A 22,924-nucleotide genomic window follows, 5' to 3' on the forward strand; every position below is an offset into this window, starting at 1 on the left:
TCAAGGGTTTGGTAAGTGGAAATCTTAAAACCAGAATGGAATGCTTGATATTGCAATAAAAATTCCATTACTAAGAAGGCTTTTTAGGCAGGATGGTCAATTGTGAGCTAATAGCTATTAAGCTCCAGATATTTATGTTTTTTGATTATTTCTGCTGCCTATCATTATTTAGCTTTAAATACTATTGAAACCCACATTTTTATTAAGCAAGAGCACCTAGTTTTCAGGTTAAGTCTTAACTGTAGGCTGGCAAGGGAAATTTGAAGCTGGGAAATACAACTTCAGCTAATGTAGGCTTCTTCTTAGAGATTTAGGAGCAAAGAATCTGCATATGTCTTTGTGAGTTTATGTATGGTGCAAAGCTCAAATCTCAACTGATACAATGAAATGTGTCTATGAGGAAATGTACAATGTTTAGTACCTCTGGAGGGAAGAGTCTTATGTCAGAAAAGTAAATCAGAAACAAATACATTCAATTCTCACTTTTTAATCAATCAAATCCATCAGTTAACCAATTACAGCCAATAGTTACTGAAAGCCAAGTATAATGGTGCTCTGGCAGATATAAGACAAATATAACAAGCCCTTGAGGAACACACAATCTTAGTAGTGGAATGAGACAGACGAACCTGAAATATTACGGAATCATCCCTGAGAATGCTAAATAGAATACATATTATAAATGGGGCAGCATTTCAGAAGGGGGAAAATCACTGCTCATGGGTCAGGGAAACGGGGGAGTTAGGATAGTTAGAAAGGCTTAAAGTTAGAAAAGTGAAATTTGAATTGGGCCTGGTAAGATTTGCACAGGTAGAGGGATAGGAGTTGATATTGGGGCCCAGGGACCAGAAGGCACAGGGTGGCCGTTGGCAAGTTGCTAAGTAAAGAAAGCCTGATAAGTAAATGTGCATTTTGAGCCATGCTGAGTTCAGGAGGCTCCCCCAACTGCTGTGACAGACAGCAAGGAGTCACTGGGGTCTCCAGAGCAGACAGCATCCTGAGGAATGGGTATGTTGTAAAGTTCTATCCCATGCCAGGCTGTACTGGAGCCAGAAGTAAAAGGAGAACTCAGTAATACCGATCCTGTCAGTATTTAATAATTTGATATTTTGTTAATCATGAATGTTTTGCATTAATTTTGATATTTTAAAATATGATTTATTTTGGTAACAGTGTTTTTTTTGCCACTCCTTTAAATTCTGTGCCCAAGACAAGTGCCTTACTTGCCTCACCCTCTTCCGAGTTCTGTGTTCTATTTCTGAAGTTCAGTAGTGGGGACATGGATATTTATTTTATTATTACTAATTATGGCTTACTCATGTTATAAATATTCTTTGGTTAGTAGTATTTAATAACAATTAAGATTAAAAATTAGAATTTTAAGAAGATTAATTTGGAATTTTGGAACCCAAAAGCATGACAGGGAAAAGACTCCTTTGTACTCCTGAGTCAATCTCTAGGGGAGAATAACTCCCTGTTGCTGCAATGTATGCAGTGCAAGCAGAAAAGGGTTGTTCTGCCCACACTCAAGGGGGTAAAAGATAACTATGGGGAGTACCAGAGGCTGCTGTCCATCTGGAGATAGCCTCGAGCAGCTCAGCTGCTGTAGCCAGAGTGACTCTGCTGCATGGCCTGAGGTAAGCTTCCACAAATGGGCCACACAAGGTGGGCTTGGCCCAAATCTCACATAAAACAAACGCACCCAGCTGTGCTCAGAGAGAAGCCACTCAATGGGTCACAGTGCTTACCAAAGGGCCATGGCCCAAAAAGCAATGGAAGAAACATGAACTCTATAAATGTCTCAGGGTTCCCTGCATCTAGAGGAGGTGGTGTTTGGCACAAAGAGTATTACTAATACATGTAAAAATGTAAAATCTGAAATCTATTGTTCATTAATAAACTGAGGACTAATGAAAGATTATTCTGAGCCAGAGAAGTCAATTAGTATGCAGCACAACTCCCAAAAAAGACCAAGGGAAAGGTTGAAAGGTGCAGGCTGCTCCTTGAGCTTGTCAGCAGACACTCTTCTCTGTCATTTAATGTAGACCTTCCAGTCAGTGCCAATGTTCAGTGAAAGCTTCTCTAGGCTCAGGGTGGATGTTTCGGCACAATATGTAAAAGCCACAGGCTGCTCTTTATCATCTAAATGTCAAGACAACAAAAGAGAAAGTTTGATGAATTCTAGGAGAGAAAACTTTATTCTTTATATCTGAAATATTTCTGACTCTGTCATAAAACTTTATTATACCCTACTTAGGAGAATTTTACTGTCACTAATGAACTGCCATGAATTTTTAAAACACTCCAATGCAAGACTGAAAAGAAACTGTAAGGAACAAAGTGATTTGTCCAAGAAAGGAAATATCTCATCCTATGCCCTTTAAGAAACTCCATAAACATGAGCAGGGCTTCAGGCATCTGCAGTTTGAAAAATATTCAGAGAAGTCACAATATTATTTCAAGCCCCAAATAATTTCTCTTAGAAAAATAATAACAGCTTGCAGTGAGCAGAGAGTCGGTGATGTTGATGAAGAGAAGCAAGATAGGTTTGCTCCCTCTGGATACTAGTATATATGACCTCTACCAGAAAGTGCAAAGTCCACTTGGCTAAGCTCATTATGTCAGTTTTATGACTAATCATAATCTTTACTGCAGATATTTCCATGTTTACAAAAAACAAATGGCCCTGTTTCCTCACCAGATGAATGAGTGGTCACCAAAGATGGCTGCTTCTTGAGGCCTAGGACCAAGATCTGCTCCACCACACACTTGCTGAGATAATGACCCCTCTCATTGGCACAACTGAAATAAAGAAAAATGGCATTAGGAAAAGGAGAGAAACAGGCGTTTGGACTGGTTACTAGGTCAACATCCCTAGCCTTGTTATTTCTCCTCCCTTCTTTTCCTGTAGATGTCTGAACCATATAGTTGTCATATTTACTAGGGTAAGGAGACAGAAATATGCTGAGGGCTAGCTAACCAGTAACCAAACCAGTCTCTCCTTTTTAACAAGCCATTTGGAGAGAAATCAGCTAAGGACACTGAAGTCACAAATGTGACTTGGACAGATGCTTAATAAATTGTTGAATGGATGAATAAATGGGACTAATGGGAACTTACATTGAATTCTTTTTTAATTTTTTTGGGAAAGAAGGAAAGAAAGATGGAGATAATAAAGAAGAGAAGTTCATGGAGTGATTGGAAAAATACTCCAGGGGACTCTAGACCAAGATGGTGACATATACGAGGCTTCTGAATTTCCCTCCTTCCATGGATGAAAAATGTAAAGCTAAACATGGAGCAATTCCCTCTGAGAGAAATCCAGAAACTAGCTGACTGACTCCTACACATATGGTGACTAAAAAATACCCACATCAAAACAGGTAGGAAAGGCTGAGACACACTGTCTCCATAATTCCCATCCCCAGCACAGTGCCATACAATTGGGAGGGAACCCCCCCACTCCCAGCTTCTCCATGAATCTTGAAGGGTTTGCACCCCAACTTTTAAGACCCAAGGAATAGGCCCCCAAATTACCTAGCACTGATAGCCAACAGGGTTTGTGTTCATGAGTCGCACAAGGTTATAGCAAACAAAGTAGTAATTGTTAATGGGTGTGCTACAGCTATCTCCACAAGGCTCAGCACAGAGGGAATAGGCAAAATACCCATTTTTCAGTTTCTCTCTGGAAGGTGTTTGACCACAAACTTTAGCAGCTACTGCCTGGTGGTCCAATTTCTAATCATCTTGTATCTAGGTGCTGACTTAAGTCTCCTCTTTTGGGACACTGATGGGTCTTCGCATACCCTCGACTACTGGCAGCTACTTAAAAACAAAAATGGCAACTCAGATAATCACAAAGGTTTGAGAAGCAACCAAGAACTCAGGCCAGGCTGATTGATGAAGTTCATCTCCTTCATGAGATGAATCTGTCAAGACTAGAAAAGGTGGTTGTTTTATCCATTGTGCAGAAATCAGCACAGAGAGTCAAAGAAAATGAAGAAAGAAGGGAATATGTTCCTAACAAAATAAAATGATTAGTCTATAAAAACTAACCTTAATGAAATGGAGATAAGTTATTTAGATGATAGAGAGTTCAAAATAATGGTCATAGAAATACTCACCAAGGTCAGAGAGCCGTGTATGAACAAAGTGAGAATTTTAACAAAGTGATAGAAAATATAAAAAAGTACCAAACAGAAACCACAGAGCTGAAGAATACAATAACTGAACCAAAGAATTCAATAAAAGGTTTTGACATCAGATTAGATCAAGTGGAGGAAAGGATCAGTGAACTCAAAGGTAGTGGAATTCATCCAATCAAAGGAGCCAAAAAGAAAAAAAGAGTGAAAAAGAATGAAGATAGCTTAAGAGACTTATGGGACACCACGAAGCGGACCAATAGATGCAGTATGGTGGTCCCAGAAGGAAAAGAGAAAAGAAAGGGGCAGAAAGCTTATTTAAAGAAATAATCGCTGAAAACTTCCATAACTTGGAGAAAGTAACAGACATCTGGACCAGGAAGCCCAATGAGTACCAAAAGAGATGCATCTAAAGAATCCACACCAAGATCAATTATAATTAAGTTGTCAAAAGTTAAAGAGAGAATCTTAAAAGCAGAAAATGAAAAGTACCTTTTTATGTGCAAGCCTACCCCCATTAGATTATAAGCAAAGACCCTGAAGGCCAGAAGGGAGAAGGATGATATATTCAAATAAACAACTGCCAACTAAGAATACTCTACTTGGCAAAGTCGTTCGGAATTGAAGGAGAGATAAAAAAGTTTTCCATACAAACAAAAGCTAAAGGAATTCATCACCACTAGGCCAGCCTTACAAGAAATGTTAAAGGGAGTTCATAAGCTGAAATAAAAAGATGCTAATTAGTAACATGAAAATATATATAAGTATTAAACTCACTGGTAAAGATAAATATATAGTTAAATCCAGAACACTAATGGTGGTGGGTAAATCACATAACTCTTGTATAAAGGTTAAAATACAAAAGTATTAAAAATAATTATAACTATAATAATTTGTTAATGGATACACAATATAAAAAGATCTAAATTGTGACATAAAAAACATAAAATGTGGGGAGGAGAGTGTAAAAATGTAGAGCTTTTGTTATATATTTAAAATTACGTTATCAGCTTAAAATAGACTGTGATAACTAAAAAATGTTTTATATAAGCTTCATGGTAACCAAAAAGCCAAAACTTATAGTAAATACATGAAAGATAAAGAGAAAGGAATCAAAGTATATCACCATAGAAAATCATCAAATTATAAAGGAAGAGAAAAAGGAAGGAACTACAAAATAGCTAGAAAACAATTAACAAAATGGCAAAGGTAAGTCCACACCTATCAATAATTATTTTAAATGCATTTAGACTAAATTCTCCAATCAAAAGAGATAGAGTTGCTGAATGGCTAAAAAACAAGACCCAACTATAAACTGCCTATAAGTAATTCACTGTAACTTCAAGGGCACACACACATTGAAAGTGAAGGGAGGAAAAAAGATATTTAACCAAAAGAAAGCATTTAACCAAAAGATATTTAACCAAAAGATATCTACATCAGACAAAACAAACTTTATGCCAAAGACTGTAACAAGAGACAATGAAGATCATTATATAATGATAAAAGAGATCAATTCATTAAGAAGATATAACATTTATAAATACTTAGGCACCCAACATCAGGGCACCTATATATATAAAAGAACTATTAACAGATCTGAAGGGAGAAAAAGACAGCAATAGAATAATAGTAGGAGACTTCAATATCCTGCTTTCAACAATGAATAGATCATCCAGACAGAAAATCAACAAGGACTTAAACTACATGTCACACCAGATGGACCTAACAGATACAAAACATTCTATTCAAGAGCAGTAGAATATATACTCTTGTCAAGCACACATGGAACATTCTCCAGGACAGATCATATGTTAGGCCACAAAACAAGTCTTAACAAATTTCAGAAGACTGAAGTTATATCAAGCATCTTTTCTGACCATAATTGTATGATAGCAAAAATCAATTACGAGAAGAAAACTGGAAAATTCACAAATATGTAGAGATAAAATAACATGCTCCTGAACAACCAATGGGTCAAAGAAATCAAAAGAGAAATAAAATATCTTGAGACAAATGGAAATGGAAACACTATCGACTAAAACTTACAGGGTACAGCAAAACAGTTCTAAGAGGGACATTTATATAGCAATAAATGCCTATGTTAAGAAAAAAAAAAAAGATCTCCAATAAACAACCTAACTTCACACCTCAAGGAACTAGAAAAAGAACAAACTAAGGTCCAAAATTAGTAGGATGAAGGAAATAACAAAAATCAGAAATAAATGAAATAGAGGAGATAAATGGAAATAGAGACAGTGGAAATAAATGAAATAGAGACTAAAAAGACAATAGGAAAGATCAACGAAACTGAAAGCTGTTTTTTTTAAGAAAAGATAAAATAGACAAGCCTTTAGCTAGACTCACCAAGAAAAAAAGAGAGAGCTCAAAATCAGAAATGAAAAGAGACATTGCATTTTGTACCACAGAAATACTAAGGCTCATAAGAAATTACTTGCGAACAAACATACGCCAACTAATTGGATAAGCTAGGAGAAATGGGTAAATTTCTTAGAAACATATAACCTACCAATGCTGAATCAAGAAGAAATAGAAAATCTGAACAAATTACTAGTAAAAAGATTGAATCAGTAATCAAAGACCTTCCGACAAAGAAAAGTCCAGGACCAGATGGCTTCACTGGTGAATTCAACCAAACTTTAAAGAATCCTTTTCAACCCTCGCCTCCCCCTGCAAAAAAAATGCATAATAGAAGAGGAGGGGCTACTTTCAAACTCATTTTATGAGGCCAGCATTACTCTGATACCAATGCTAGCAAGGACACTACAAAAAAAGAAAATTACTGGCTAACATTTTTTATGAACACAGATGTGAAAATCCTCAATAAAATATTAGCAAACTGAATTCAACAGTCCATTCAAAGGGTCATACACCACGATCAAGTGGAATTACCCTTGGGATGCAGAGATGGTTCAACGTAACAAATCAATAAATGTGATATACCACATTAACAAAAGGATAAAAATCATATGATCTTGTATACCTAAAACTCATATGTTATTAACTAATGTTACCCCAATATATTTATTTAAAAATCATATGTCAACTCAATAGATGCAGAAAAAGCTTTTAAGAAAATTCAACATCCCTTCATGATAAAAACTCTCAACAAATTGAATATAGAAGGAACACATCTCAACATAATAAAGGCCATATATGACAAGCCCACAGCTAACATACTCAAAGGTGAAAAGCTGAAAACTTTTTCCCTAAAACTGGGAACAAGACAAGGATGCCCACTCTTGCCATTTTATTCAGCATAGTACTGGGCATCCTAGCCAAAGCAATTAGGGGAAAAAGAAGAAAGAAAAGAAATAAAAGGCATCCAAATCAGAAAGGGAAAAGTAAAACTGTCTATTTGCAGGTGATATGATACTGCACATAGAAAACCCTAAAGACTCTACCAAAAACTGTTAGTCAAATTTAAAAAATTTAGTATAGTTGAGGGATACACAATCAACATACAAAAATCAATTGTGTTTCCCTAACAACAAACTATTGGAAAGAGAAATTAAGAAAACAATCCTATTTACAATAGCACCAAAAAGAATACTCAGGAATAAATTTACCCCAGGAAGTGAAAAACCTATACACTGAAAACTATAAGATATTGATGAAAAAATTGAAGAAGACTCAAACAAATAAAAAGATATTCTGCATTCATGGTTGGAAGAAATAATATTGTTACAATATCCATACTATCAAAAGCAATATACAGATTCAGTGCAATTCCTATCAAAATTCCAATGTTATTTTCCACAGAAATTGAAAAACAATCCTAAAATTCATATGAAAGTATAAAAGACCCTAAATAACCAAAGCAATCTTGAGAAAGAAGAACAAAGCTGGAGGCATTATAATTCCTGATTTCAAACTGTATTACAAAGCTATAGTACTCAAAACTACTATGAAGAGATATCTGCACCCCATGTTCATCACATTATTATTCACAATAGCCAAGGTATGGAAATAATCTAAGTGTCTGTCAATGGATGAATGGATAAAGAAGATGTGGTTTATACATACATGCATACATACGTACATACACACACACACACGTGCGTGCACACACACACACAATAGAATATTATTCAGCCTTAATATCCTGCCATTTGTGACAACCTGATAAACCTGGAGGGCATTATGCTAAGTGAAATAAGACAGACAGAGAAAGACAAATACTGCATGGTATCATTATATGTGGAATGTTTTTTTTTTTTTTTAAGTTGAACTAATAGAAACAGTAGAATAGTGATTGCTGGGGGCGGGCGTGTTAGGGGAGGAAATAGGGAGAGGCTGGCAAAAGGCTACAAACTTTCAGTTATAAGATGAATAAGTTCTGAGGATCTAGTGTATAATATGGTGACTATACTTGATAATTCTGTATTGTATAATTGAAATTTGCCAAGAGAGTAGAATGTAAGTGTTCTCACACCAAAAAAGAAAAACGTATAAGAAGTACAAATTAACAGTTATAAAATAGTCATGGGGATGTAAAGTATAGCATAAGGAATATAGTCAATAATATCGTAATAACCATGTATATATAGTACCAGGTAGGTACTAGAGTAATTGGGGGTTTCACTTTGTAAATTATATAAATGTCTAACCATGACGCTGTACAGCTGAAACTAATATAAAATAATATTGAATGTCAACTGTAGTTGAAAAAGAAAAAGTAAATATGTGAGGTGATGAATGTATTAATTAACTCAATGGTGGGAATCCTATCACAATGTATACATATATCATATCATCATATTGTACACTTTAAATATGTTACAATTATAGCTTTAAGGTCAATTATACCTTAATGAAACTAAAAATAAAGAAAAACACTATAAATGACCTTCATCATTAACTTCTTTAAATAGAACCTTAAAATATGAGCTGTGCATTTGAAGATAGCAAAGGATACCATAATTTACCTAAGAAAACAGATTTTTAGCTGTCAATACCTGTTGATCAAAACACCTGAACGAAAAGAAAACTTCCTGTGCAAGAATTGCTTCTGGTGGAGGTATTGAAATGAATGGCCATCGTCGAGATAGAATTCACCCACAGCAGAACCCTGGAGAGTAAATCACAGATAGAAAATGTGCTTATATAATAGCTTTCTAGGAAAAGAATGTCACCCCCCTAAAGGGAAATAAAAGATTATAAAATTTGTGAAAAGTTATGTTGAACAAAAGTTTAATATTCAAGTGGTACCAATTTAAGCATCATACAAATGTTCAATACCCATTAGTAAAATAATATGATAAAGAAATCACACAAGAGGAGCATAAAGAGTTAGGCCTTGTTGAAAGAAATTTAAACTATGAAGTCTAGTCAGTAGCATAGGTGGCTTCCCTGAAAATGCTATCCTCGAATATGACAACAGGTCACAAATAGTTCATAGAATGAAACTGAAGTTAAAAAAAAAAAATAGTATATAATAGATGCAATCAATTATTTTTAGAAGACCCACCACTTAGATAACAGTATCTAGTTCCTACTTTTTCTAGTAGGAGGACTGCTTTTGCATGTCAAACAATGTCACAGCACTCCATATGGCAGTTTACTGTTATTGACAATGCTTGATGTGCTATGGATCTCAAGTCTCTTGTATTTGTTCTGTGGCCTCTCATGGGTCTGAGGCCCATAATTTGGCTCAAGAAAACATGTCTAAGTGAAACAGATGGAAAAGGAGTATATAAGAAAAAGAAAGCTTAATTATTTTATAATATTTGTATAAGAGTGAGAATTTGTGTTTCATACTTGGGGAAATGGATAGAAAAGAAATCTGCTATAGGCATCATTTGGCTCAAAAGGACAGATCAATTCTGGATTCTTCCAGGTTTTACCCAAGGAGATTTTAGTTATTTAAGCCATCTGATGAGAACAGAAGTCATTGTGTGGGGGTGGTGTCCTGAAATGTTGCATAAATACTGATATCAGTTTACAGGAGGCTGAGTTTCAGGGCTAATCCATGTGGCAGGCTGCCTACATCCCACTGACCTTTCAGTCTAGTGGTAATCAATGCCAAGTTGCAGAGTACCAAGGGTCATGGTGCCCCAAAGAAGAAATTTTTATCATTTCTAGCTCTCAGAGTTCCTTAAAAACAAAGTCAGACAAGTTGGACAATGATTCAGAAATTATTCAAAACTCTGGTTTCTAAATAAACAACAGAAGCACTTATCCCATAGATGGGGTTCACCACTTTTGCAGAGTGTCACACACTCAAAAGGCTACCACTGTAAAAAGACAGAGTAGTAACAATGAGATGTGTAAAGGTAACATTTCCCAAATACCTCAGTGCTTAGAGCCACCCGGAGTCCATACGGGAAATCAGTCATCCAGCCCGTGGATTTTCCTATAGTTGTCTTTATTGGTACTATACTCCCACCTCGTTGGAACACTGGTATCTATAACAGAGCAACACTCTCAGGGAAGGAGTATTCATCCAAGGCAATTTCAAAGCAGAATTTTAAAATATTTCATTGTATAAGACTCACATTCTTTACAAGTGTAGACTCAAAAGTAAAATAAATTTGTGGGTACAGAGAGATGGCCTTGGCATTAAAAGAGCTCAAACACAAAAAAATGGTCAATTTTTTAATTATTAGAGGAACTTCTCACCCTTCATCAATTTATTCTATAGTCTGCTTATCCTATAAGTAATCTTTCCTATTTTGTATTTAAAATATTCCTATCCATGTAATAAAGATGTCTATTTCTAGAACCTGCTAAAGAGTGAATTTTTCGGTGTAAGCAGGCCCAGATATATATGGTAAAAAATAAAAGATGGTAGTTTCTTGGTTTAGGGGAGATAATTTTTGTCCTTACTCATTGCAACCTATAGCCTTTTTGCTCCCTGCTTCCCCGGATCACCAGGATGAATATCTCAAATCTGAGGGTAAATTTGTGAAACTTCTGTTATAGAAGCCACCAAAGGTACTTTAAGTGACTTTAGCAACAGGGCTATAGGCATGACCCATACCTATGGTGACATCCTTTGGGAATGGTGTTCCAGTAAGGAAAGCCCAATAGGTTTTCTGCCTTCCAGTACAATCCTCTGTAAGGAAGCTCCTGAGATCATATGAGGGCTTGTACAGTGAGTAAAGTATAAATAGGAAGAGTAGAAGAATATAAATGAAGTTGGAGTAAGGTATAGTAGTTAAGATGTCCACCCTCTGTTTGACTCATAATTGGCAGCAAGAAGTAAAGCACATCTATCTCCCTACCTTCACCAGCCAATCTCTTTTTTCTCCTTAAAGAATGAGGTAGTAAGTTAGTATGGCTCTGATATGGGAGTCTAGCTGACTTGGGGACTTGTTTCAGTTCTGTCACAATCTAGTCACAACTCTGGACAAGTAATTTAGCTTCTCTGAACCCGTTTCTTCACCTGCCAAGCATGTGGAATTAGAGGAGATGAATGTTAAGATCTCTTCTATATCTGAAAGTTGACATCTGAGATAATTTTATTTCTAATGGAGTTCATATTGCTGCTATTAAAAAAATAATATCAATATCTATTTATTAACCATCACACTACTTTGAGCTTGTGGTAGTGGCTGTGATTCAGCTGCAGGAGCCAAAGTCCTTTCAGAACTTCAGTCTGAGTGGGCTGCTTCAATTCTAATATCGTAACTGATAGCATTCCCTTGGGCCTAGAGGTCCAAGGTTGTAATTTAAAACTCATGTTTCTACTTGGTCCTGTAGAACTGGGGTCCCCAACCCCCGGGCTGCGGACCAGTACTGGTCTATGGCCTGTTAGGAACCAGGCGGCACAACAGGACAGGAGCAGCAAAGAGTGAGTGAAGCTTCATCTGTATTTGCAGCTGCTCCCCATAGCTAGCTCCACTTTAGATAATCAGGCATTAGATTCTCACAGGAGCCCCAGTCTTTGGTGCCAAAAATGTTGGTGACTGTTGCCATAGAAGGACATTCTGATGGCATGTGTGGTGACCACCATGTTTACTCTCTGTTTTCAGTGTTATTGTTTTTCTTAGACATACAAATGTAAATATATGGGGAAGAGTGTTTGTCCTTGATGTTTCATACTGTGAAATTAGAGTACATGTTATTTTTATACTCTTTTTTCTTACATTTAAACAGCTTTATTGATATAATTCACATGCCATACAGTTCATCCATTTAAAGTATACGGTTAAGTAGTTTTTAGTTTATTCAAAGTCATGCAACCATACCACAATTTAAAAACATTTTCATCACCCCCAAAAGAATCTCAGTGCCCATTAGCAGTCATTCCCCATTGCTCCCCAAACCCTTTCCCTCCCCAGGCTCTAGGCAACCACTAATCTACTCTCTGTCTCTATATGTACATCTTATTATACAAGACACTAATGTCCTTGGTTCTATGTGGGCACGTTATGGACTGAATGTTCGTGTCCCTCCAAATTCACATGTTGAAGCCCCCACCTCTAATGTGACTGTATTTGGAGATAGGGCCTTTACAGAAGTAATTAAGGTTAAGTGAGGTCATAAAAGTGGGGCCCTGATCTGATAACTCACTCCCCCTCTCTGCCATATGAAAACACAAGAAGGTGGCTGTCTACAGGCCAAGAAGACAGTCCTCACCAGGAACTGAACTGGATGGCAAAATACTCTAGGACTCTAGCCTCCAGAACTGTGAGAAAATAAATTTCTGTTGTTTAAGCCATCCAGTCAATAGTACTTTGTTATGGCAGTCCAAGCAGACTAGTATAACACAATATGGAAAATAACAGTCTGAAAATAACTTACAGTGTCCAAGGCTACTGGGATCTTCACAGTACATGCTCCTTCCCAATGAGCAAATGTCTTAGAGTCATACCAGACCTGAAAAGGAACGGACACTGATGAAAAAGAATATATGAGAAACTCTGTTCACAATTTCATTATTCAGTGAAACAACCATTTGTCTTGATTACAAATAACTAGAAAGCTAAAGTATAATTAAAAAAAAAAATTTCAGCAGAAGTTAGGAAGGACTTTTAAGATCCCAAAGGACTAACCCACTACTGTAGACGAATTAATGCTACTCTTTGTCTGTCCATCCATCATCCATCTATCCATCTATCCATCCATCCATCCCTCACCCATCCATCCGAAAGTTATTTATTAAATAGCCTACCATGTACCCAGCTTTGCTAGGTACACATGAGTGAACAGAAAGACATAGTTCTGGATCTCATGAGTTTTACAGTCCAGTTGGCTTATAAAAACTTAATGCATCTATTAGTAAAAAAGATGATGAAAAAGAGAAGAAAACAACAACAAAGAAGAAAAGCACACTGTGAACAAATAAATTTCAAATGAGGCAGGAGAAAAGGAAAGTGTCACAGAAGGAAACAGATCTTGGAGAAAAACAAATTATAACTTGGATTACTACTATAGGATCATTTTTTTACAGAATACAATTCAGGGGTGGGGTTCAAACTCTTATTTGAGATTCTCGTCAAGGTGGTTTAGTTGCTGAAGTACCAAAAATGTCCTACTAAGTAATTTGATGGGATAAATCCTTAAGATACTATCAGGAACAGCACAAAAACAAAAATCACTTTTTCTCTCTTCTAGCCCGGTATAATTTCTGGTGGCCACAGAGTCTATTTCATAAATTTACCTGCTGGGATTACCACATCCTTTATACAGCTGGGCTGTTGCATCTGTCACTGTCCTGCTGTGAATGTGAGTGAGCTGTGACTTGACTATGGTTAGTTACAGTGAACTCTTAATTCAACAGGACCAGTCCCACCTCCTCATGATGCATTATCCTAGCCTGGATTTAATTTGCTAATGTTTTGTAAAGGATTTCTATGTCGGTGTTTACGAGGGATATTGTCTTAGCTTTCTTTTCTTATAATGTCTTTCTTTGCTGAATTCCAGTAGCTTTAGATAAATAGCTGGTGGGAGTGAAAGGTAAAAAAAAAACAAAAAACTGATTCAAACAAGATTTGAGGATTACCTAGCTACCATTTCGAGAACTAATTAGAATGAGAAGTATAGGATATGTGCTCTGGTGCCATATAGCGTGACAAAAAAGGGTATAACTGGTATACAATATCATGTAGATCAGACCTAGAGCTCAATCACCAAGCTCTTCACCCAGCAAATACTTATTGAAGGCCTACTATGTGCCAGGTACTCATCTAGATGCTGGGGATACAGCAGTGAACCTAACAGATAAACATCGCCACCTTCAAGAAGCTAACATTCTAATGGGAGAAACAGATAATAAACAAAAGATGTAAGTAAATATATAGAATGTTAAAAGGTGACATGTTCTATGGAGAGAAATAAAGAATTGAAGGAGGGCTGGACAGGAGCAGTAGGAGTGGTTTGTAATCTTAAAGAAGGCTGAGGACACATTTAAGAAAAGATTTGAAGGACAGGGAATAGAGAAAATGACAGTGAGGGATTTCTGATAGCCCCTGCACACAGTGTGATATGGTAATAGCTAACCAGTGAGGTAAATGTCTGGCAAGAAACAGCTTGGCTCCTTCTACCCAAGCTTTGGGAAGATGTAAGCAAGAGAAATAATTACACAATGCTCTGGTGGGAAAATAGTGCTAAAGGAATATACTATATAGCCACAACGATGTACTTGCAATGATGATAGGTCATTAATAAAAATTTATGGCTAAGTCAGAAAGTGAGCTTGTCCCTCTTAATGGGAGCTTATGCTTTGTTAGAATGAACTTGAGACATTCTTAGCAGAAATGCTTGACAGGACAACTTATTTAGCTATTGTTGTATTTGACTTTTTTCTCAGGTTTCTACTCAGCAGCAGAATCTTTGTAAAGAGCCCTCACTTTTAAAACCGAAAATCACTGGAGAAACCAAGGGGAAAGAACATAATTTGTGAACATTCTGGAGAAAAGCCTGGCTATTGTCATATCAGTAATGACAACTGCAGTGGGCTGATTGGTGGCCCCTCAAAAATATATATTCACTTCCTAATTCCTGAAAGGAGTGACTATTACCCTCTGTAGTAACAGATTTGACTAAATTAAGGATCCTGCGATAAGGAGGTTACGTGGGATTATTGAGGTGGGCCCTAAACATCTTCACACATGTCCTTTTAAGATACAGAAGGAAGAGGAGACACAGACAAACAGAAGGCACTGTGAAGATGGGAAGCATACATTGAAGTAATGCAGCATTAAGCCAAGGAACACCAAGAATCGTGGGCAGCCACAAGAAGCTAGGAGAGAGCTATGAAATTCTCCTTTAGAGCCTCCAGAAGGAACTAACTCTGCCCCAAATTTGATTTTGACTTCAAGCATCCGGTATTGTGAGAGAATAAATTCTTTCCCCGCTCTTCAGGTACTTGCCCCCCCCCCACTGCCACTTCCCACCTCTCCCAATTCTATGGACGTTGCTGTTTCCCCTTAAGAACTGGATCTCTGAAGGCAGGGCGTCTCCTCCCACACGCTTGTTTCGTGCACCCAGGACCTGGTGCCCCCGGTGCACTTGGAGGGCCTGGCGCACCTGGGGGGCCTGGCGCACCCAGGGCCTGGCACACCCGGGGTATAGTCCGTGGCTTCACCTGAGGCACGAACCTAAGACTAAAGCAGACGTGCTAACCACTACACTATGGAACCACTCCCAAGAATAAATATTTGTTATTTTAAGCTACCAAGTTTGTGGTAATTTGTTACAGTAGCCTCAAGAAACCAATACAATAACCAAACATGTAAAGCTGGTTGCAGGGAGAACTGGCATTGGATGAACTGGCACTTGACAAACTGAGCAGAGAGCATGGCCTGGCTCAGTTACCTCACCACTTGACAGTCCTAGAATATCTTGCAATAGCAGTTTCCACATCAGTTCAGTATCATTCATGGCTCTTTCCCCTGCCTGCTGAAGCCTCTGGTGATGTTTCAGTGGTTAAGGAGTCTCTCCAAGATCTGCCTCCATCCTGCTCTTCATTCCATACCCTCTTTCCTTGGTCTGGTGCCCCAAGTTTCTGCTCTGTCTCTTCTCGTGACCCCTTTGGATATATCTATCTGGAGACTGATGCTCTTAACACCCATGGCTGTCTGCTCTGCAGCCCATGGGTTATTCCCACCTCTTCCCAGTGCCCTGCCTGGATTCAGCGCCATGGGCTCCAGCAAATCCAGGATGATATTTTACATAGTGACAATAATCAATGACGATAACCAATGAAAGAGCAGAGAAAGGCGGGAGGGGCACAAAGGGAAGTCACTGTTGTTACTTTTATCCAGTTTGGTGAGTATCTGGACACCAGTTTTTGGTATCGAAAGCTCAGGAATTAGATAGAGCCAGATTTGAAACACAAAGTGTCTTTATACTTATATTTCTCCTAAGAGTTTGATACTTAATAATAGATTAAAGATTTCCTCCTACCCAAAACCTCAACGTGTTTACAAGGAGTCACTTACACAAGCCAAAGTGTGAAGATAAAAAATCATTCTGATCCTCCTTGGTGTCGTCACCTATTCATATTTCTGCCACACTTCTATTAAGTTTCTTGACCTCTGAGGACAGTGGTCACGACTTACAAGAATCTTTCATTGCTATAATCATTTAGGCTGTCTTCACAACTGCATGATGAAGAAATCTACTTCCTAACAGGGGCTAATTTATCAGAATGAGAGATGAGATGTGAGACATATAAGATATGCGACTGTTAATCATTCACTCTTACCTCATTTGATCCTGGCAGAAATACATCAACCACAGTGGCTTTTGGCTCTGTGACTGGATGAACCAATAAAGCACTTCCTGAAAATGAAGAAGAAATAAAGAATATCATTATTAGAGGTCAGAAAACATTTTTTCCTTTTAATGGAGTGCTTTTGTGGTTTAAAGACCACTTGACTATGAACTTCTTAAAGACAGAGACCTTAGTGAGTTAAACCAATGATCCATCAGAGAGAAGCACTGCTAGAAAGAGAACAGGTGCTCAAAGAAGTGACTGTATTATTGCCTATCATTAAACTACTTACGGTATATTGGGATTACAGGAAGAGACCCTTACACAGTCTATTACAGTCTCATTTTGTGCATAACTGCTAGTCATTAGTTTTGTGCATAACTGCTGTGTCATTAGTTTGAAAGCACCATTGCACTTCTCGAAGTGCTTCATTGTTTGCTATAAATGACAGTAACAGTGAGCCTACTAACAAGTGTGGTCAGCATGGATACTCAGATCCTCTTCCTTGGGCAATTATCATTGGGAAGGTTAAAATTCTCTTAAAAGCAATCTGAATTATTAATTTTGTTTTGACCTCGGCACCAAACATATGTAAAATTCATACATTTATAAATTCACTCCTTAAATCAACAAATATTTATAAAGTGCCTACTGAGTACCAGGCACTGTGCTAAGTTAAATTCTGGGGATACAGTGGCAAATAAGACAGACAAGGTCCCTGCCCTCACAGAGTTTACAGTCAGTGAAGACAGATTATTAAATAAGTAATTACAAGTTAATTAGAGTTAAGACGAATACCTAAAAGGCGAAAATATAAAATGAAATGAAAGTTATGTAATAGGAGAGACTGACTTTGACTAAAGTAGGTGGAATTAGGTACTGGGAAGCAATTTTGGTCAGGAAAATTTTCTCTAAGGAAGTAGCTATTTAAACGAGAACTAAATGAATGAAGATCTAAAGAGCTAGGTATTTTACATTTTGGGGTTTCCATTCTCTAGAGTTCCAGCTTTTGGGTAATTTTCTGATGAGCCTGACTTCTTGAGCCCTATTCCCAAGATGATAAACTTCCATGTTCTGGATTTGGTGGTTAACCCTAGTCAAAGAAGAGCTCTCCCAACCTCCAACTCCCAATCCTCTTTTGCATATGAAATAAGCTCTTTTGAGTTTTTGTTTGGTCTACTTTTTTCTATTTCCCTTCCCTGTAGTGGTATCACAGGCTTAGTAATGAACCCAGAACAAAAATCCCAATGGTATCCACAAATAGAATGAATTTATTTGAAGTTAACGTATTATGAGAAGTGCTACATGACAAAAGAATAGAGCTATGATCCCACTAATACACTAAAAATTTTGCTGATAAAATTTATTTTATTTTATTTTCGCTTTCTTAAGATTAGAAATTTTTTAGTGTTCTTACACTAGAAAATGTAATAACAAGAACATAATTGCAGCATTTATCACAACTATAATTAATCAAGAAATGCTCACCCAGCATATATTCATCTTCTACACCAAAAGTCTGTAATTCATCAGGGAACTCTACCCACAGAGGCCTCAGGAAAGAAAAAAAAAAAATCTTAACTTCAACATCATTAGATGTTTTACTACAATTCAATTACTTATATTTTCAGTTTTATAACATTCAAAGGAAATTAGAAAAAAACAAAGAGCCAAGACTCTTTACATGTGATTCAAGATTTTATGAGCAATTGCTATGATTACTTGTATTTTTCTTATGTGAAAGAGCTATCAATTACCAATGAAAGACTGAAAATTCTATTATCTGCAATTTTTCCTTCTGATCATTGAACACTAAATATTACTGACAAGTAGAATCAGAGCTTTGTGCAAGTCCAAATGCCTAAAATGTTTTGTATAAAACAAATTAAATGTTTGTAAAACCATATTTTACAATGATACAAAATGTGTCATGTTTTCATGCTGTCACTGCCTTTCATGAATTCTTAATCATAACCTATTTAAATGAAAAGAACTGTTTTTTCTTGTTTTTAAGCTGGCAACATTTTTGGAGGGTTGAGAAACTGTTGAATGGTTTTGTTTTTGTTTTATTGTTACCGCTGTACATAACTAGGAGGCATTTGGGCTTATAATAATAGTAAAACTTTCAATATCTATGTATCTGAATATTAACTTCATGGTTCAATTATTTTTTTCAATTTCATTAGGAAAAGATATTTTAATAACAGAAAGTTATTTTTAGTTTATTCATTAGCCTTCATAATAATATATTCCCTTTCCTGCTGAATGGTAACAAAGCAGTGGTCTCCAAAGCTGGCTGATGTCTAGAATCGTCAAGGAAAATCACCCTAAATGTAAATGGACTGCACTCACCAATAAAAAGGCACAGAGTTGCAGAATGGATCAAAAAACAAAACCCAACCATATGCTGTCTCCAGGAGACACATCTCAGCTCCAAAGACAAATACAGACTCAAAGTGAAAGGGTGGAAATGATATTTCAAGCAAATGGCATTCAGAGAAAAGCAGGAGTAGCGGTACTAATATCAGATGCAATAAACTTCAAAATAAAAAAGGTAAAGAAAGATACTGAAGGGCACTTCATAATGATAAAGGGAATCATGCACCAAGAAGACATAACATTTGTTAATATCTATGCTCCCAATCAGGGAGCCCCGAAATATGTAAAGCAATTACTAATGGAACTAAAGAGAGAAACAGACCAAAACACTATCGTAGTAGGGGATCTAAATATCCCACTGTCAGATATGGACAGATCATCCAAACAGAAAATCAATAAGGAAATAACATCCTTAAATGACACATTAGACCAACTGGACATAACTGATATTTACAGAGCCTTCCATCATAAAACAGCTGCTTATACATTCTTCTCTAGTGCACATGGAACATTCCGAAGAATTGACCACTTACTGGGACACAGAGACAGCCTCAACAAATAAAAGAGGGTTGAAGTCATACCAACCATATTCTCTGATCATAATGCTTTGAAACTTGAGATCAACTGCAGAAAGAAATCAAGAAGAACTACAAATACATCGAGATTAAACAACATGCTACTGAAGAATAGCTGGGCCAGAGAAGAAATAAAAAGAGATATCAAAAGATACATAGAAACAAATGATAATGATAGTAAAACATATCAAAACTTTTGAGACATGGCAAAAGCGGTCATAAGAGGAAAGTTCATATCAGTACAAGCCTACCTCCAAAAACAAGAATGAGCCCAAATAAACAACCTAACACTTCATCTTAAGAAACTAGAAAAGGAAGAACAAATGAAGCCTAAAGTCAGCAGAAGGAAAGAAATAATCAAAATTAGAGCAGAAATAAATGAAATTGAAAACAACAAAAAAAAAAAAAAAAAGAAAAAATGCAACAAAGACCTGGTTCTTTGAGAAGGTTATAAAATTGACAAACCCCTGGCTATACTCACTAAAGGAAAAAGAGAAAAGACACAAATAAACAAAATCAGGGATGAAAGAGGGAAAATTATGACTGATATTGCAGCAATACACAGGATCATACAAGAATACTATAAAAAAGTATATAATACAAAAATTAATAACCTAGAAGAAATGGACCAGTACTTAGAAAAATACAACCTTCCTAGACTGAATCAAGAAGAACTAGAAAATCTAAATAGATGGATCAGCAATATGGAAATTAAAATAATCATCAAAAACCTACCAAAAAGTAAAAGTCTAGGACCAGATGGCTTCACCAGTGAATTCTACCAAACATTCAAAGAAGATTTAATACCTATTCTCTCAAACTCTTCCAAAAAATTGAAGAGGAGGCAATACTTCTCAATTCATTTTATGAGGCCACTATTACTCTGACACCAAAACCACGTAAAGATAACACAAAAAAAGAAAACTGCAGACCAATATCTCTCATGAACGTAGATGCAAAAATCCTAAATAAGATACTAGCGAACCGAATACAGCAACATATTAAAAAGATTATATACACGATCAAGTGGGCTTCATCCCAGAGGCATAGGGATGGTTCAATATATGCAAATCAATTAATGTGATACACCACATAAACAAATTAAAAAATAAGAATCATATGATCATATCCATAGATGCAGAAAAAGCCTTTGACAAATACAGCATCCATTTATGATCAAAACACTTAACAAAATCAGAATAGAAGGAAAGTACCTTAACATAATAAAAGCCATATATGACAAGCTAACATTATACTTAATGGTGAAAACTAAAAACCTTCCCTTTAAGATCAGGAACAAGGCAAGGCTGTCCACTATTGCCATTCTTATTCAATATAACATTGGAGGTCCTAGCGAGTACAATCAGAAAAGAGAAAGATATTAAAGGTATCCAAATAGGAAACAAAGAAGTCAAACTGTCACTATTTGCAGATGACATGATTCTCTATATAGAAAACCCTAAAGACTCCATAAGAACACTACTAGAAACAATAAGCAAATACAGTAAAGTCTCTGCATACAAAATCAACATTCAAAAATCCATAGCTTTCCTATACTCTAATAACGAAGCATCAGGAAAAAAAATGGAAAAATAATTCCTTTTGCAATTGCAACAAAAAGAATAAAATACCTAGGAATAAATTTAACAAAACAAATGATCTATATAATGAAAACTACAAGACCGTATTAAAAGAAATCGAAGAAGATACAAAGAAATGGAAAGATATTACGTATTCTTGGATTAGAAGAATCAACATAGTTAAAATGACCACATTACCTAAAGCATTATACAGATTTAATGCAATCATCATCAAAATCCCATCGGCATGTTTTAAAGAAATAGAACAAAAATCATCAGATTTTTATGGAAGCACAAAAGACCCAGAATTGCCAAAGCCATCCTGAGAAAAAAGAACAAGGCTGAAGGCATCACTCTGTCTGACTTCAAATTATACTACAAAGCGACAGTAATCAAAACGGCATGGTATTGGCAGAAAAACAGACACACGGACCAGTGGAACAGAATTGAGAGTCCAGAAGTAAACCCATATTTATATGGGGAAATAATTTTTGACAAAAAAGCAAAAAACATACAGTGGAGAAAGGAAAGCCTCTTCAATAAATGGTGCTGGGAAAACTGGAAAGCCGCCTGCAAAAGAATGAAACTAGAGTCTTGTCTATCACCACATGCCAAAATTAACTCAAAATAGATTAAGGACTTGAATGTAAGACCTGGAACAATAAAATGCATAGAAGAAAACATAGGAACAAAACTCAAGGACCTTGGACTTAAAGAGGATTTTATGAATTTGACCTCAAAAGTAAGGGAAGTAAAGCTAAAATAAATGAATGGGACTACATCAAACTAAAAAACTTCTGCTCAGCAAAAGAAATCGTCAACAACGTAAAGAGAGAACCATTTGAATGAGAAAATATATCCGTAAGCAACACCTGTGATATCCAAAATATACAAAGAACTCATACAACTCAATAACAACAACAAAAAACAAATGATCTAATCAAAAAATGGGGAGAGAACCTGAACAGACACTTCTCCCTAGAGGACATACAAATGGCCAACGAATATATGAAAAGATGCTCAACTTCACTAGCTATTAGGGAAATGCAAATCAAAACCACAATGAGATACCATCTCACACCTGTTAGAATAGCTATAATCAACAGGACAAGTAATAACAAATGCTAGAGAGGATGTGGAGAAATAGGAACCCTCATACACTGCTGGTGGGACTGCAAATTGGTACAGCCAATTTGCAGTCCCACCAGTATGGAGGTTCCTTAAAAACACTATGGAGGTTCCTTAAAAAACTAAGAATGGATCTACCATATGATCCAGCAATCCCTCTACTGGGTATTTACCCCAAAGACTTGAAAACCCATATCCAAAAAGATATCTGCACAACGATGTTCATAGCAGCATTATTCACAGTGGCCAGGACATGGAAGCAACCAAAGTGTCCTACGATAGATGATTGGCTAAAGAAGCTGTGGTACATATATGCAATGGAATATTATTCAGCCATAAAAAGAGATGAAATACTGCTACTTGCGACAACATGGATGGACCACAAGATAATCATGCTAAGCGAAATAAGCCAGACAGGAAAAGTTGAAAATCACA

The 22,924-nt window shown here is 36.5% G+C and overlaps 1 protein-coding gene across 11 annotated transcripts in view; it reads right to left on the minus strand.

Annotated features, from left to right (window-relative positions):
* Nucleotides 1–467: 467 nt before the first annotated feature.
* GANC (glucosidase alpha, neutral C) overlaps nucleotides 468–22,924 on the minus strand; it is a 60,328-nt gene continuing 37,871 nt past the window's right edge. For 8 of the 11 annotated variants that reach the window (XM_039888406.1, XM_039888398.1, XM_039888405.1 and 5 more), the window contains 7 exons: nucleotides 18,316–18,380; nucleotides 16,819–16,895; nucleotides 12,912–12,986; nucleotides 10,457–10,570; nucleotides 9,122–9,234; nucleotides 2,699–2,802; nucleotides 1,888–2,142 (listed from right to left, as the gene is read on the minus strand). In XM_039888406.1, coding sequence (XP_039744340.1) covers nucleotides 2,033–2,142; nucleotides 2,699–2,802; nucleotides 9,122–9,234; nucleotides 10,457–10,570; nucleotides 12,912–12,986; nucleotides 16,819–16,895; nucleotides 18,316–18,380 — 658 coding nt within the window. In that variant the 3' untranslated portion in view covers nucleotides 1,888–2,032. Of the gene's footprint in view, nucleotides 2,143–2,698; nucleotides 2,803–9,091; nucleotides 9,235–10,456; nucleotides 10,571–12,911; nucleotides 12,987–16,818; nucleotides 16,896–18,315; nucleotides 18,381–22,924 lie in introns of those variants that run through there. The other 3 variants (XR_005658541.1, XM_039888397.1, XM_039888404.1) reach the window with 2 other exon arrangements.

The sequence above is a fragment of the Pteropus medius genome, unplaced genomic scaffold (genome assembly GCF_902729225.1).
Source record: "Pteropus medius unplaced genomic scaffold, Ma_sr-lr_union100, whole genome shotgun sequence".
NCBI classification, from domain to species: domain Eukaryota; kingdom Metazoa; phylum Chordata; class Mammalia; order Chiroptera; family Pteropodidae; genus Pteropus; species Pteropus medius.